The following is an 18,335-nucleotide window of genomic DNA, read 5'->3' as shown; positions in this document are numbered from 1 at the left end:
GCGTTGGTGAATGGAACAAGACATTTTCTCCCAGATGTGCTCGATTTGTATTCAGGTCTGGGGAACAGGCAGGCCAGTCCATATCATCAATGCCGTTATCATGCAGGAACTGCTGACACACGTCAGCCACATGAGGCCTAGCATTATCATGCATCAGAAGGAACCCAGGCCCACCTGTACCTGCATATGGTCTCGCCATGGGTATGAGGATCTTATCCTGGCACCTAATGACAGTCTGGGTACCTCTGGCTTGCACATGAAGGGCTGTGCTGCCCTCCAAAGAAATGCCTTCCCACACCATCCCTGACCCACTGCCAAACCAGTCATGCGGAAGATGTTGAAGGCATCAGAACGTTCTCCACTGCATCTTCAGACTGTCTCATGTGCTCAGTGTGAACCTGCTTTCCACTGTGAAGACCACAAAGCGCCACCGTCGAATCTGCCAATCTTTGTGTTCTCTGGCAAATGCCAATTGCCCTGCACTGTGTTGGGCTATAAGCACAACACCCACTTGTGGACGTCAGGCCCTTATACCAGCCTCATGAAGTCTTTTTCTGACAGTTTGAGCAAACACATGGATGTTAGTGGCCTGCTGTAGGTCATTTTGCAGGGCTCTGGCACTGCTCCTCCTGTTCCTCCTTGCACAAAGGAGGAGGTAGCTGTACTGCTGCTGGTTTGTTGCCCTCCTTCAGCCCCCTCCATGTCTTATGGTGTACTGGTCTGTCTCCTGGTATCGTCTCCATGTTCTGGACACTGTTCTGACAGACCGCTACCCTTCTTGCCACAGCTTGCATTGATGTGCTATTCTGGATGAGCTGCATTGCCTGAGCAACTTTAGTGGGTTGTACAGTAGACACCGCCTCATGCTACTGTACCTCTAGGGGTGAGAGCAATGACAAAAGTGACCAAAACAGCCAAAAAGGATAACAACAAAGAAATGGTCTATGGTCATCACCTGCAGAACCAGTCCTTTATAGGGGGTGTCTTGCTAATTGACTAATTTCTACCTGTTGTCTGTTCCATTTGCACATCAGCAGGAGAAATTGATCCATACTCATTGTTGCTTCATAACTGGACAAGTTGATTTCACAGAAGTGTGATTGACTTGGAGTTACATTGAGTTGTTTAAGTGTTCCCTCTCTTTTTTTTTTTGAGCTGTGTATATACCACCGAAATGTACCCAAGAAGACGTAACACTCTGTGGACGAGCAGCACAATACTAATACATTTTGAAGTATCTTTTGGAGGGCTAGTTACCACTGAATTCTACCCAAGAACATATAAAACTCTAGAATACTGATCCATTTTTAGACTCTTTTTTTTGGAGTTTTAAATTATCACCTTAATGTACCAATAACTGGATGACTAATTGACTCCAGAAATAAATTTGTAACGTAAATATTTTGAAAGTGTAGTTTATGTACTTCTACAGCAACTGGTGGGCCTCATTTAAATATTTTTAAAGTGTAGTTGCTGTACTCCTATACTCATAAAGGCTTTGCACAAAGTGCGATGCCAGTAAAAAATTCAGGGTAATACAGTAATCCTCTTCAGGTGTCCGCTTTTTCATCTCATTCCTCGGGAGGCTGGGGGGACTGCCTCCACCTACTTCTTGACGTCCGATTTACAGCCTGGCTGTAAGTGACCCTGATTCAGGCAGAATTCGATGGATCACACATTATCTACTATATAATTTTCTAAGGGTCACTTCTGTCTGTCTGTCTGTCTGTCTGTCCTTCTGTCTGTCACGGATATTCATTGGTCGCGGCCTCTATCTGTCATGGAATCCAGGTCGCTGATTGGTCGTGGCAAAACGCCCACAACCAATCAGCGACACGCACAGTCCGTAAGGAAATGGCCGCGCCTTACTCCCCGCACTCACTGCCCGGCGCCCGCATACACCCCTCTGGTCACCGCTCACACAGGGTTAATGCCGGCGGTAACGGACCGCGTTATGCCGTGGGTAACGCACTCCGTTCCCGCTGCTATTAAACCTGTGTGACCAAGTTTTTTTTACTATTGACGCAGCCTATGCAGCGTCAATAGTAAAAACATCTAATGTTAAAAATAATTTTAAAAAAATTAAAAATGATTATATACTCACCTACGCCGCCTTTCCCGCTCCTCGCGATGCAAGCGGCATGTTCCGGTGGCAAGGATGGTCTGGCAGAAGGACCTGCCATGACGTCACAGTCATGTGACCGCAACGTCATCACAAGGCCTGCGCAGAAAGGACCTGCCGTGACGTCACGGTCATGTGACCGCTACACAGATGTGACCGCAACGTCATCACAGGTCCTGCGCGACAAGGACCTGCCGTGATGTCACGATCATGTGACCGTGACACGGTCACGTGACCACGACGTCATCACACCCTGGGACCGGAAGCTGCCGCCTGCACCCCACACAGGCGACAGAGCTACAACGCGCCTGCGGAAGGTGAGTATATGTTTATTTTTTTTAACCTGTCATACGTGGCTTGGCAATATACTACATGAGCTGGGCAATATACTACGTGGGCTATGCAATATACTACGTGGTTCTGTGCTGTATACTACCTAACTGGGCAATATACTACGTTGCTCTGTGCTGTATACTACGTCACTGGGCCATATACTACGTGGCTCTGCTGTACACTACGTCACTGAGCAATATACAATGTAACTGGGCAATATACTACGTCGCTGGGCAATATACTACGTCACTGGGCAATATACTACGTAACTGGGCAATATACTATGCGGCTCTGTGCTGTATACTACGTCACTGGGCAATATACAATGTAACTGGGCAATGTACTACGTGGCTGGGCAATATACTACGTGGCTGGGCAATATACTACGTGGACATATGTATTCTAGAATACCCGTTGCTTTAGAATCGGGCCACCATCTAGTATTCAATATTTTCCTCACATACACAAAAAAAAGCTGCAGCTATATATTTGGGATTAGGGCTTTGCAATCCCTTGTCAGTCTACAGCAGGGATCCCCAACCTGTAGCTCGGGAGCCACATGTGGCTCGCGGCCCCATGAATTGTGGCTCGCGACTGCCAGCTTGATGCTTTAGGTCTAGGTCTAGCAAACAGGTATCAAAACCACATCTCAAAATGGTGAATTTTTGTGAGTAGCTTTGCACAGAATTGCAGATCTGGATGCACATTTACTGGTCTTAGGGGTTTAGAGATGTTTTAGGTATGGTACGCTGGAGGTTTGTATAACCTGTTAGAGGAGGTGCTCAAAGCTGGATGTGACAGTGTGTTGAGAGAATACTGAATGGGGGTATTGTGGGAACCCCTGGATCTCAGTGTACGGCTCTGGAGTGATTTCTGTGGAAAAGCTTTGGTTATCATTATACCTGTAATGGGGGCTTTGGTTGCCACTATGAAGAGGGTGGGAGCTGGATGTGGCTCGCAACCCTCTCTCAGTGCTTAATGTGGCTCACGACCCTCTCTCTAAGCTTAATGTGGCTCTCAAGGTCAGAAAGGTTGGGGACCACTGGTCTACAGACTGCATCCTGCCATTGCTCCTGCTAGTCTCTCTATCTCTCACATGATTTGAAGGGCTGTTAGTATGAAGGTTCAGCATCAACACTACAGAACTCTGATTCTTTATACTGTGCACACACAGGCCTGGACAAGTTATCTCCCTCCAATACGAACTGTTTCAGAGCTGTGCAATGACGTCAGTGTGCGGCGCCTGTTCTTATATGACCCCTGGTGATGTCACACGCCCAGCCAATCAGTCATGCCACTACCAAGATGGCTGCTGCACTACAGTGACATGCAGTCAATCCCCGCATGCTTATTGGCTGTGTAACAGGCGCCAAACATGCTGGGTAGGGTTTGAGTTTTAAATCTAACACCGCCTAATGCTCGCCGAGTAACAAGCATCGTGGTACTCGAGTGATAATGGTTTAACCGAGCACTTTCGCTCATCCCTATTTATGATAAAACTCCTGTTTTTAAGGGTTTTTTTTTTTTCCTTGTGTCTCAGTTGTGATTAACTTGTACCAACTCTGATTTTTGCAGGTGGAGCTACGGAAACGGCCAAGAACGTTTGAGCTATGTTGTTTTTCTAACTCCCAATAATTTCTAACTAGCCCAGCTTCTTTAGCCTGTTTCCATAACTCCTCTTCCAGTGGTTGGAATCTGGATGGAGCTATTAATTTTCCAGCCTAGACAGTCTGCAATGGGAATAACCCTTTAAATAAAATACATCTTTTAAATAATGCATTTCCTTTCATGTGCTTTCTTCTTGGATAACCTCTTGTTTACTTTTCTCTGATTAACCATTTACCACAAAATGACATAAGTGTACGTTACCGCCGGAATTCATAAGTGTGGAAGGGGGCTCATGAGCTGAGCTATCTACATGTGATAGATGCTTTGCTATACAAGTGCTTCTCACTAAGTTAGAATATCATCAAAAAGTTAATTTATTTCAGTTCTTCAATACAGAAAGTGAAACTCATGTATTATATAGTCATTACAAACCGTGATCTATTTCAAGTGTTTATTTCTGTTAATATTGATGATTATGGCTTATAGCCAATGAAAACCCAAGTCATTATCTCAGTAAATTAGAATAATTAACAAAAACACCTGCAAAGGATTCCTAAGCTTTCAGTAGGCTCCACAATCATGGGGAAGACTACTGACTTGATAGATGTCCAGAAGGCAGTCATTGACACACTCCACAAGGTGGGTAAGCCACAAAAGGTCATTGCTAAAGAAGCTGGCTGTTGATATTAATGGAAAGTTTAGTGGAAGGAAAAAGTGTGGTAGAAAAAATGCACAAGCAACCGGGATAACGGCAGCCTTTTAAAGGATTAAGAAAAGGGCAATCAAAAATTGGGGGGAAGATTCACAAGGAGTGGACTACTGCTGGAGTCATTTCTTCAAGAGCCACCACACACAGACATATCCAGGACATGGGCTACAATTGTCACATTTCTTGTGTCAAGGCACTCATGACCAATAGACGACGCCAGAAGCGTCTTACCTGGGCCAAGGAGAACAAGCATTGGACTGTTGATCAGTGGCCCAAGGTGGTGTTTTCAGATGAAAGTAAATTTAGAATTTCATTTGGAAATCAAGGTCCCAGAGTCTGGAGGATGAGTAGAGGCGCACACAATCAAAGCTGGTTCTGGTCTACTGTGAAACTTCGACAATCAGTGGCGCAGTTTGGTGAGCCATGTCATCTGCTGGGGTAGGTCCACTGTGTTTTATCAAGACCAAAGTCAGTGCAGCCGTCTACCAGGAAATTTTAGAGCACTTCATGCTTCTCTCTGCCAACAAGCTTTTTGGAGATGGAAATTTCATTCCCCAGCAGGACTTAGCACACAGCCAAAAGTACCAATATCTGATATAAAAACAACAGTATCACTCTGCTTGTTTTGCCATCAAACTTTCCTGACCTTAACCCTGTAGAGAATCTGAGGTATTGTCGAGAGGAAGATGAGACACCAAACCTAACAATGCAGATGAGCTGAGGCTATCTAAGCAACCTGGGCTTCCATAACACCTCTGAAGCGCCACAGGTTGATCTCCTCCATGCCACACGGCATTGATGCAGTAATTGATGCAAAATGAGCTCCGACCAAGTATTGAATGCATTTACTGAACATACATTTCAGTAGGCCAACATTTCTGTTTTTAAAATCCTTTTTCAAGCTGGTGTTATAAAGTATTATTTACTGAGATAATGACTTTTGGGTTTTCATTGGCTGTATGCCATGACCATCAACACTTGAAATAGATCACTGTTTGTAATCACTCTATAATATGAGATTCACTTTTTTGTGTTGAAGAACTGAAATGAATTAACTTTTCCAGGACGTCCCTCTTGACAGCACCTTAGAGATAGTCGTCGTCGTCCTCCTCCTCCTTACAGGGCCAGGAACCACACAAGAGGTTAAACGGCCCCTCCCCACCATCCTCCTTCAGTGTTTTTTCCTGTCCCTGCATGGAGGGCTGCACAAGAGAGAAGCGCAGGAGCTTACCGGATGGGCTCAGGGGGACGTGTGGCGCAGCTAATACTTCTCCCGGTCAAGAAGGTCTAAGGCTGACTCTCCGGAGAGACCAGTTGAGCAGTGCTCCTGGGTAGAGCCGCTTCCTCCCAATGGGGGGCTCTCTGCTCCGACGCTGGCGCCGGCAGGGCACTGCTTCTTCCAGAAGTCTTTACTTCCATAGTTACCATTGTGAGAGAGCACAACGAAAAGGTAGCCCCAACATGCTTTTTGCGTGGGCTTCCTTGGGGGGACTGCATCATGACTTAATCCCCCATTTACCTTCTTCACTTACGTGGTTTATTTTTTGCTTCTTTATATATTCTTTTACTGGATTAATATAAGTTACATTATGTCTACTTTTTCGGGTACCACTCGATGCGTGCAGTATGCACCTAATAATACTATGAGACCTCTCAATAGGTCATTACTGATTGACGTCATCTATTATCCCTAGGTCTATATCCTTAAAATTATGGACATTAGATTCTTGGCATACCCTGTTGATAGGGATACTAGGTCATTACCACTTACTCATGCCCTACACTTTTCTGTGTGAGACTGAATTTTTGTGACATCTTATGCAGTCACTACATTTGTATTATGTTTTTGTGATACATAATTTTTTTTCTGTAATAAGCGGTTATATTTTTATATGAATGTTTTTTTGGACTTTGACTCCAAGTCACTCCCCATCATTGGTTGTTACTACATCATAGTCTGTACAGAAGTAAGCAGTGATGACTCCACTTGTCCCTCCAGACAACTCTGCCTGCTCTTTGCTTTGTAGACAGTATTGTTACATGAGTAGTTACAAAAGCCATAACTGAATTCAACACCACATTATGCCATCTCTAGGCTTGTATTCTTTCACTAACCCAGTGTATATAAAAAATTCCTATTTCAGTGGCCTAAAGAATGATTATAACAAGGAGACCTTCACATTGAAGCATAAAATTGACGAGCAGATGTTCCCGTGCCGTTTCATTAAAATAGGTATTTCATTTGAATCCTGTCATTTTTTTTTTAAATTTGCATTTCTTGATAAATTGATTTTGATAGCGGGTGAAATAAGTTTTTAACACATCACCAATGTTTTAAGTAAATGTATTTCTAAAGTTGCTATTTACATGAAATTCTCACCAGCTGTCAGTAACAACCCATTCCCTCCACACAGGCAAAGAAATCAGACCATAGATGTCCATAAAATAAGTTGTGTAATAATGAGAAATTAAACAGGGAAGAAGTATTGAACATTTGAGGTGAAATAAGCCATGACACCATCTGAAATCTATCAGTCATGAGAAGGCAATCCTGCCACTTAGTTGAAAAAGCTGATATTTTTTCACTGATGACCTATAAAAAGTCTCATTACCAAGGTGCCACACAAGAAACCTCTCCTGATCGTTAAAACCCGTGATCTGTCTCAAGTTATTCACAACCTTATAGCAAAACATACTCGTGGTGTAGGTTATAGAAGAATTTCTAAACTACTGAAGGTTCCAGTGAGCACTGTTGGGGCCATATTTCTGAAGTGGAAAGAACATCATTTCACCATAAACAGCCCCCAACCAGGTGCTCCCTGCAAGAGAAGAAGAGGCGTGAGAAGTTATCAGATGAGTTGTCAAAGAGCATGGACCACCTGTGGAGAACTACAGAAAGACCTGGAATGAGGTTGTACAATTGTTTCAAAGAAAACTACCTTCATAGCCTGTGTGCATGCAAGACTCCATTGCTGAACAAAAATCATGTTCAAGCGTGTTTAGTTTGCTCAACGATGAGCTTGTGAAATACTTGAAGAATATAGTCTGGTCAGATGAGACCAAAATTTTAAGAATTTGGAGGTCAAAAGGCACTGTCTATAACTCTGAAAACCTCATACAAACAGTGAAGTTTGGAGGTGGGAACATCATGGTATGGGGCAGTTTTTTAGTACATGGCAGTGGCAAACTTAATTGATGGATGAATGGACAAATGTACCAAGACATTCTTAATAAAAAAAAAAAAATCTGCGGCTTTCTACGAATGAGGAGGATGGATGAGGGAGGACAGACAACAATAACATTTCAACAAAACAAGAAACAAAATACACATCGAAGGAAACTCTCAATTTGTTTGAGAAAGAAAATAAAGCTGCTTGGATGGCCCAGCCAATCACTTGACCTGAATCCAATAGAAAACTTATGGAAGGAACTAAAGCTCTGAGTTCATAAGGAGCCCACGGAACCTTCAGGATTTTAAGTGTTTGTGTTGAGGAATGGGAAAAAAAATCCCACCTGAGTAATGTGTGTGACTAGTTTCTCCATTCAGGAGGTGTCTTGAACCTGTGATCATCAACAAAGGCTTTTGTATGAAGTATTAAGTTTCAGTAAGTGTTCAATACTTTTTTCCTGTGTCAATTCTCATTATTACGCAACTTAATTTATGGATATCTATAGTTTGATTTATTCGGACTCCCATGACAGCACTACGAGAGAGGGGATCCGCCCTTCAGGAACAGGAAACCTACAGAGATACAAAAGGGCGGCACCTCTCCCTATGCATCAGTTGGTTTCCTGTTCCTGGAGGGACAGGATCCTACAGATGAAAATCCTCGTAATGGATCCCAGGCCGGCCGGCCGGATCTGGTAGCGGGGGGGGGTCTCCTACCTCGGCCGGTGCGGATCTCCCTGGAGACGCCACGGTGGTCCTGGCTGGACTGCACGTCGGTGGCGTGTTGCAGCAGGGAGCAGGGTCCGGAGGATTCCTGATCTCCATTTGGTACCGGCGTTGGTAAGTATAACTGCCCCCCTTGGTCCATGCGGCGGTGCAGCGGTGTCAGGAGAGCGGCGCCGACCGGAGCGCTGCTGTACATCTCCGGCGTCCTGCACCGCTCTCAGGAGCGTTTCCGGAGTGCTGTGACGCCGGGGGCGGAGTCGGCAGGAGCTTCCGGGTTACTGGATGGCTGCGCATGCGCAGTCTATCCAAGATGGCGGCGCCCATCGATCCTGGACACCGGATTCCTCACTAACTACCGCTGACCTCCCAGCTGCGGTCTGGTCAGCAGAAACCAATGGGATGACGCCAAGCAGCCTGCTGACCGGAACTCAGGGGGATTTAAGCAGGTGTCGGATTTAGAGCCCTGCTTTTGGTCACATTTCCATCATGGCAAGTGATGGTGAGCAGCAGCATCAGCTACTGGATGTGCGACAGAAGCCCTTGGAGAAGGAGCATGTCAGGAGTGACCAGTCCAGCCGCAAAAGCTCGTCCAAGCAGGGATCGAGAGCTTCAACTGGGAAAGAACCCCCTCGTGTTCCGGTACCTTTGTTTGGCGTGCGCTGGTAAGTGATCTACGTGAATGTTCACTCAGTGACGCGGGCCCCCTTATACTTTGTCATTCTAGGGGAAGAAAAATGCAAAGACGAAACATAAGGAGTGCGCCCTATGTGGAATCCCTTTACCAGATTCTTATCCCAAAAAATTATGTGCCCCCTGTATACAGCAGACGGTGAGGTCTACAGGTGTGGTAGGGGTTAAGGAACATCAGGTCGGATAGATGGTATCACCTTATTGTCCTCCCCTAGGTAGCGGAAGAATCTGCAAGTACGGTTAACTTAAGAGATGATCCGTATGGAAGTAAGGGAATCCCTGCGGTCTCTATCTCAGGCGGGAAGTTCAAAACCTAAAACTCCCTTAATCTCTGAGTCTTCGGAGGAAGAAAAAGAGGAAGGTTCCTATGGCTCTATTCCCTCTTCCTCGTCATCGGAAGAGGACTCTGGCCGATTTTGTCTACCGCTGGACCGAGTTGATAAACTAGTTAAATCGGTCAGGGGTACGATGGGCCTGGAAGAGCCTAAAACACAACCTTCCAGGCAGGAAATAATGTTCAGTGGATTAGACCAGAAGAGACGTAGATCTTTTCCGGTGATCGATAAAGTTCAGGATTTAATTCTCCGAGAGTGAAAGAAACCGGAGAAGAAAGGCTCGTTACCTCCAGCTTTAAAACGCAGGTATCCCTTTGACGATGCAGCCGTTGATACCTGGGACAAGGCCCCTAAACTAGATGCTGCGGTGGCAAAAGCATCCAAAAAAGCCTCATTACCCTTTGAGGATATGGGGACCCTTAAAGATCCTCTTGATAGGAAGGCAGACACCTTCCTTAAAGGTACCTGGGAGATGGCGGCCGGATCTCTGAGACCAGCGGTGGCCGCAACATGTACCGGCAGATCATTAATGGTCTGGCTGGATCAGTTGGAGTCACAACTTAAGGAAGGTGCGTCCAGGAATACAATCCTGAATACGCTCCCAGTAATACAAGATGCTGCGGCCTTCCTGTCGGACGCTTCATTGGATTCCGTCAGAATGGCGGCCAGAGCAGCAGGTCTTTCCAACGCGGCTCGTAGAGCCTTATGGTTAAAATGTTGGTCTGGTGACATCCAATCGAGATCCAAGCTCTGCGCTATCCCATGCAAAGGGGAATATCTCTTCGGACCAACTCTGGACGACTTGCTTGAAAAAGCAGGAGATAAGAAGAAGTTCCCTAATCTGGCATCAGCATCTTACCGTCGCCCTTTCAACAGGAGGAGGTTTGGTCGCGGAAGGAAACGCGCGTCCTCACCCTCTAGAGATAATTTCAGATGGGAGGATAGACGCAAGAGAGGTACGGGCTATATGTTCCGCCGTTCCTCAAAAGAACGTAAAAAGTCAGACCAATGACTAGCAATCCCTGTGGGAGGGAGATTGGCAGCCTTCTCTTCCGCATGGTCTGACATCACTAATAGTGACTGGGTCCGAGGCATTATATCAGACTGTCTGAGACTGGAGTTTAACCATTGGCCTCGTGATAAATTTAATCTAACCCCCTTACGTTCCTCCACTGTGGAACAGACAGCTTTGGAAGCGGAAGTCGTGAATCTATGTCTTAAAAAAGTGCTGATTGAGATTCCAGATTCAGAAAAAGGAAGAGAGTTCTACTCTCCTTTATTTCTGATTCAAAAACCAGATAAGTCATTTAGAACTATCATTAATCTTAGATCCCTTAATGAGTTCCTGGTTAATAAAACCTTCAAAATGGAGTCTATCGGTTCTACAATAAAGATGTTGTTCAAACACTGCTTTATGGTAGTTGTAGATCTTAAGGACGCATACCATCATATACCTATCCATGAGAACTTCCAGAGGTTCCTGAGGGTGGCGGTGTCTATAGAGGGAATTGTTCGTCATTTTCAATATCGAGCCCTTCCCTTCGGCATTTCAGCAGCACCTAGGGTATTTACTAAAGTAGTCGCTGAGGTTATGGTGTATTTGCGGGAATCCAATATCCTCATAATACCTTATCTGGATGATTTTCTTATTGTGGGGAATTCAGCAGATCATTGCCTTTCACAAGCAAAGACAGCCATAGTCAAACTAGAACGTCTGGGTTGGATTATTAATTATGACAAATCCCATTTACAGCCCCTAAAAATTCAGAGATTCCTCGGACTGTTATTAAATTCAGAAACCCAACAATGCTTTCTGCCGCCTGATAAATTGCTCCACATTCAACAACAGGTGTTAAAGGCGATTAATAAACCATCCATGACCCTTAGACAGGCTATGTCACTGTTAGGATCCCTAACTTCGTGCATCCCTGCCGTCCGTTGGGCCCAATTCCATACCAGACCTTTACAGTTTGAGGTTCTGGATAATGATAGAGCCTTACAGGGGTCCTTGCAAGGTCAGGTGGAGTTAAGTCCGGTAGTGCTTACATCTCTCAGATGGTGGCTAGCAGAAGACAATCTATCGGCAGGAGTTCCCTGGGTAACACATGTGACTCGTATAATAACAACTGACGCCAGCCCTACGGGATGGGGGGCACACATGGGTGACATCGTAGTTCAAGGGCTATGGGACCCTCCAACATCAGCCTCTTCTAATCAGAGAGAGTTAATTGCTATTGAATTGGCAGTTAAGGAACTCCTCGTGTATCTACAGGGTCACCACGTCAAGATCCTCTCCGACAACCAGGTGGCAGTAGCCTACGTAAACCACCAGGGTGGAACACATTCCGAGTCTCTGATGGGAGTAGCGGACCGTCTTCTTCAGACAGCAGAGAACCATTTACTATCTTTGACTGCTCTGCACTTAAAGGGGAAAGAAAACATAAAAGCGGACTTTCTAAGCCGCAACACCTTAAAACAAGGGGAATGGTCCCTGAACAAAGACATCTTCGGTCAGATTGTCCACATGTGGGGTCATCCAGACGTGGACCTGTTTGCCACCAGGGACAACAGAAAAACAAAAAAATTCTGTTCTCTGAATCCCAGGGAGAATCCGTTGGCAGTGGACGCCTTCCTGATCAAATGGGACTTCCGATTGGCTTATGCGTTTCCCCCGCTGGGCCTATTACCTCTTGTGGTCAGGAAGATAAGGGAGGACCGAGCAAGGGTCATACTGGTCGCCCCTTTCTGGCCCAAGAGAGCTTGGTTCGCGTGTCTCAGGACCATGTCGGTGGAAGACCCCTGGGTACTCCCGGACATTCCAAATTTACTCCATCAAGGTCCGATCACCCATCCGCAGGTGAAGGGGCTCCATTTGACGGCATGGTGTTTGAGAGGTCATTATTAAAAAACAGAGGGTTTTCCCCAAACTTAATTGATACCCTTATGAAGAGTAGAAAAAATATAACAACAAAGATCTACTCTAGAACCTGGAGGAAGTTCTTGGCTTCTTCAGATTTTAGAATCGAAGAAGGGTTACCAATTAACCAAATTTTAGAATTCCTGCAGAAAGGGTTAGAGCTAAACCTATCTACGAGTACGCTAAAAGTACAAGTCTCAGCCCTGGGGGCCCTGTTTTCTTGTAACATTGCTAATAATTATTGGGTATCAAGGTTTATAAAAGCTTCTAGTAGAGCTAGACCTATACACAAGAACAGGTCGGTACCTTGGGATCTCAACCTAGTCCTGTCAGCCTTGACTAGAGAACCGTTTGAGCCCTTACATTCAGCTTCAGTTAAATTATTGTCCCTCAAGACCGCATTCTTGGTAGCGATAACATCTGCTCGTCGGGTAGGGGACATACAGGCGCTCTCTAGACTCTCCCCTTATACAGAGTTTCTTCAGGACAGAGTAGTCCTCAGACCGGACCCAGCCTATTTGCCAAAAGTGGCCTCACATTTTCACAGATCACAGGAGATAGTGTTACCATCATTCCTCCCTAACCCCTCTAACACTAAGGAAGAACTACTCCATACATTAGATGTTAGGAGATGCCTGTTAGAATATATCACAGTTACTAACGCTTGGAAGAGAGAGGATGCGTTATTTTTATCCTTCCAAGGTCCTAGGAAAGGGCTTAGAGTTTCGAAGTACACACTAGCGAAGTGGATTAGGGAGGCTATCTCTCTGGCTTATACTGCAGGTGGAGGCCCGGCTCCGCAGAATCTGAGGGCGCATTCCACCAGGGCCATGGCTACATCCTGGGCGGAAAGATCTGGAGTATCAATCGACCAGATATGTAAGGCAGCTACGTGGTCGTCCCCTTCCACCTTTTTCAAGCACTATCGGTTGGACTTGGGGTGCTCCTCTGATCTCACCTTCGGGTTAAGGGTGCTGCAAGCTATAGTCCCTCCCTAAGGTAGTGTTACATCTCTGTAATTCTCTCGTAGTGCTGTCATGGGAGTCCGAATAAAGCATTAAGCTACTTACGGGTAGCGGCATTTTTCGGAGGCCCATGACAGCACCCTTAGTTCCCTCCCTATTCACGTGCGGGTTGCACTTCCTATAATGTATATAATGAGATATATATAGATCTCACGTGTGGTATTTGTATTGGATTAGTTTTGTATATAAACTGTATATAATATTTGTGTGCTACTAACCGCGGTAGTCCTCTCAGGCTCTAATATACAACTGATGCATAGGGAGAGGTGCCGCCCTTTTGTATCTCTGTAGGTTTCCTGTTCCTGAAGGGCGGATCCCCTCTCTCGTAGTGCTGTCATGGGCCTCCGAAAAATGCCGCTACTCGTAAGTAGCTTAATGCTTTCTGTGTGTGGATTGGATGGGTTGTTACTGACATCTGGTGAGAATATCTTGTCAATAGCAACTTTAGAAATATATTTAATAAGGAAATGTAGGTGTTCATTACTTTTTTCAGCCGATGTATACATACAGATGTACAGTGGGTACGGAAAGTATTCAGACCCCTTTAAATTTTTCACTGTTTCATTGCAGCCATTTGGTAAATTCAAAAAAGTTCATTTTTTTTTCTCATTACTGTACACTTTGCATGAAAAAAAAAGAAACCTGAAACATCACATGGTCAAAAGTATTCAGACCTTTTGCTCAGTATTGAGTGTCACGCTCACACCCTGACTGGTAGGCGTGAGCTTGGGGGTTTATGTGGCCCCACTGTGCCACAAACCAGAGTACCCTGGAAGGGGCGTGACTATGACAGCTGCCTGGGTTTTCACTGGAGCCCCTGATGGTGAGGTCAGGCTTGTGCAGCAGGCAGCTGCCAGGTGCTACTCCAGGGCGGTGTCTGGCTGTGGCTGATGATCCCACTTGGGAGACAGGAATACCAGGATTGGTGCGGGCATCAGGCAGGACTGAAAGAAGAGCACAGCTGAGACACAGACTAGTAGGCTGGCACGGCTGAGACAGGGCTGGCAGAGACACAGCAGAGATCACAGGGCTAGCAGAGATCACAGGGCTGGCAGGAACACAGGGCTGGCAGGAACACAGGGCTGGCAGGAACACAGGGCTGGCAGGAACACAGGGCTGGCAGGAACACAGGGCTGGCAGGAACACAGGGCTGGCAGGAACACAGGGCTGGCAGGAACACAGGGCTGGCAGGAACACAGGGCTGGCAGGAACACAGGGCTGGCAGGAACACAGGGCTGGCAGGAACACAGGGCTGGCAGGAACACAGGGCTGGCAGGAACACAGGGCTGGCAGGAACACAGGGCTGGCAGGAACACAGGGCTGGCAGGAACACAGGGCTGGCAGGAACACAGGGCTGGCAGGAACACAGGGCTGGCAGGGACGGCAGGAAACACAGGACTGGAAGGCACGGCAGAGAACACAGGACTGGTTGATGTGGTTTATGAAGAAACGGGTAGGGACCTGTTCACACTAGAGGTGCAGGTACGGAAATGTAGTATGGAGGAACAGGTAGGGACCTAGTCACACTGGAAGAGAACCTCAAGGCTGCGGATAGGAGCGGTAGAACAGCAAGAGATAGCGCAGCAATAAAAGCAGAGCAGAGAAGAACGGAGCAGAACCGCAAGGAATGCGGAGAGGAGCTGCAGAAAGATTCTTACAGCAACGGGAGCGGAGCAGAGATGAATGGAGCGGAACCGCAAGGAATGCGGAGAGGAGCTGCAGAAAGATTCTACAGCAACGGGAGCAGAGATGAATGGAGCGGAACCGCAAGGAATGCAGAGAGGAGCTGCAGAAAGATTCTTACAGCAACGGGAGCGGAGCAGAGATGAATGGAGCGGAACCGCAAGGAATGCGGAGAGGAGCTGCAGAAAGATTCTTACAGCAACGGGAGCGGAGCAGAGATGAATGGAGCAGAACCGCAAGGAATGCGGAGGGGAGCTGCAGAACATAAGCAGACTGAGAACACAAGGAAAGACACAGCAGGGAAGGAAGCCACAGACAAGGAGACGGAGATAAGACTAAGTACAGACAAGGCAATGGAACAAGACACAAGGACAAAGACACAGGGCCCAGGATATTCTGCCTCCTGGAGGGCGGACAACAAGATAAAGGCAAGGATACAGAGTAGAGCCTCCAGCGAGGGAATAACATAGAGCGAGGCCTGGCAAACTCAGCAGCTAGACACTAACTGAGCAAACACATTGCACAGGCCCAGAACACTGGGTGGAGCTGCACTATATACTGGAGGCCTCTTGTTAATTGGTCAGGAACAGATTGGACAGATGCACCTGATTCCTATAAGAACCAGAGAGTTCAGGCGCCGCCCCTCTATACACAGAACCATGAAGCATGCAGAGAGCAGAGACACAGAACATGGAGCTGGCAAGAAACAGAAACCACATCATGACCTGGAGCAGTGGGTAAGATAGTGTGAGAAATGCGAGGTCATGCCGTGATGCCAGCAGTTGTTACATTGAGTAGAAGCACCCTTTTGAGCTAGTACAGCCATGTGCCTTCTTGGGAATGATGCAACAAGTTTTTCACACCTGGATTTGGGGATCCTCTGCCATTCCTCCTTGCAGATCCTCTCCAGTTCCGTCAGGTTGGGTGGTGAATGTTGGTGGATTTTCAGGTCTCTAGAGAGGCTCAATTGGGTTTGTCAGGGCTCTGGCTTGGCCAGTCAAGAATGGTCAGAGTTGTTCTGAAGCGTCTCCTTTTGTTGTTTTAGCTGTGTGCTAATGGTCATTGTCTTGTTGTAAGGTGAACCTTCGCCCAAGTCTGAGGTCCAGAGCACTCTGGAAGAGGTTTTCATCTTTGTAATTGGCCACATTCATGTTTCCTTCAATGACAACCAGTCATCCTGTCCCTGCAGCTTAAAAACACCCCCATAGTATGATGCTGCCACCACCATGTTTCACTGTTGTAATTGTATTGGGCAGGTGTTGAGCAGTGCCTGGTTTTCTCCACACATACCGCTTAGAATTATCACCAAAAAGGTCTATCTTCATCTCATCAGACCAGAGAATCTTATTTATTATAGTCTGGGAAGTCCTTCATGTGTTTTTTAGCAAATTGTGTGCTTTCATATGTCTTGTACTGAGAAGAGGCTTCCGTCGGGCCACTCTGCCTTAAAGGCCTGACTGGTGGAGGGCTGCAGTGATAGTTGACTTTGTGGAACTTTCTCCCATCTCCCTACTGCATCTCTGGAGCTCAGCCACAGTGATCTTGGGGTTCTTCTTTGCCTCTCTCACCAAGGCTCTTGTCCTACGATTGCTCAGCTTGGCTGGACGGCCAGGTCTAGGAAGAGTTCTGGTGGTCACACACTTCTTCCATTTAAGGATTATGGAGACCACTGTGCTCTTAGGAACCTTAAGTACTGCAGAAATTCTGTTTCCAGTTTCTTTGACCTCATGATTCTCATTTTGGTCTGACATGCACTGTGAGCTGTGAGGTCTTAGGCTAGGTTCACATTGCATACGCTAACGGACTGCACTAACGCAAGTGCCGACTTTGGCACAGCGCTAGCGCAGATGGAGCATCTGCTAGCTCCATCTGCGCTAGCAGTGACGGACCCGGAAACGCTGCAGCCCGCGTCTCGGGTCCGTCACTCAATCACTCAATGACGGCACATCGCCTAGCGCACGCCCATTGTGTGCGTGCGCTAGCGATGTGTCCAGACATTGCTGCCATTGAAAGCAGACTACGTTACACCGCGTTATGCCACGGTGTAACGTAGTCCGTTTAACGTACAGCCATAACGCAATGTGAACCTGGCCTTATATAGACAGGTGTGTGCATTTCCAAATCAAGTCCGATCAGTTTAAATAAACACAGCTGGACTCCAATGAAGGAGTAGAACCATCTCAAGGAGGATCACAAGGAAATGGACAGCATGTGACTTGGATATGAGTGTCTGAGCAAAGGGTCTGAATACTTGTGACCGTGATATTTCAGTTTTTCTTTATTAAATTTGCAATAATTTCTACGTTTGTTTTCAGTCAAGATGGGGTGCAGGGTGTACATTAATGTGAAAAAAATGAACTTTTTTGAATTTACCAAATGGCTGCAATGAAACCAGTGAAAAATGTAAAGGGGCTCTGAATACTTTCCGTACTCACTGTATATTTAATTTTGACATAGTATAGCTAGCTGTGTGTACGATATTGCTCCTCCGGAAGGTTTATATGTATTCGGTAAGCTCCTCTTACAACAGCTGCAAGCAAAACTATTCATGGTTTTAGAATCTTAAATTGCAGCTTCCAAACAGGGCATGTCAGAATTCTTTATCTAATCTTATTGTTATGTTTTGTTTTAGTGCCTCTGTTGTCATGGGGTCCAAGTTTTAACTTTAGTATTTGGTACGTTGAAATCAACGGCATTGATGATCCAGAGGTGGTACAACCATGTCTGCATTGGTACAGCAAGGTAGGTGTCCATTTGAACCTTTGACTTTGATAACAGACTTAGGCTATGTGCACACGTTGCGGATTTTGCTGCGGATCCGCAGCAGCTTTCCATGCGTTTACAGTACAATGTAAACCTATGGAAAACGCAATCCGCAGTGCCCATGCTGTGGAAAAAACGTGCGGAAACGCTGCGGGTTACATTCCGCAGCATGTCAATTCTTTCTGCCGATTCCGCTGCGGTTTACACCTGCTCCTCTATAGGAATCCGCAGGTGTAAATCCGCAGGTGGAATCTG

The 18,335-nt window shown here is 46.3% G+C and overlaps 1 protein-coding gene across 2 annotated transcripts in view; it reads left to right on the top strand.

Annotated features, from left to right (window-relative positions):
- Nucleotides 1-18,335, top strand: part of MKLN1 (muskelin 1) — a 136,691-nt gene that overhangs the window by 76,510 nt on the left and 41,846 nt on the right. The window contains exons 4-5 of one of the 2 annotated variants that reach the window (XM_077264454.1): nt 6,917-7,005; nt 17,950-18,059. In XM_077264454.1, coding sequence (XP_077120569.1) covers nt 6,917-7,005; nt 17,950-18,059 — 199 coding nt within the window. Of the gene's footprint in view, nt 1-6,916; nt 7,006-17,949; nt 18,060-18,335 lie in introns of those variants that run through there. The other variant, XM_077264455.1, reaches the window with a different exon arrangement.

The sequence above is a fragment of the Ranitomeya variabilis genome, chromosome 5, assembly GCF_051348905.1.
Source record: "Ranitomeya variabilis isolate aRanVar5 chromosome 5, aRanVar5.hap1, whole genome shotgun sequence".
NCBI lineage: Eukaryota > Metazoa > Chordata > Amphibia > Anura > Dendrobatidae > Ranitomeya > Ranitomeya variabilis.
Note: the sequence above shows the minus strand (reverse complement) of the source record. Positions and strands in the feature narration are given on the sequence as shown.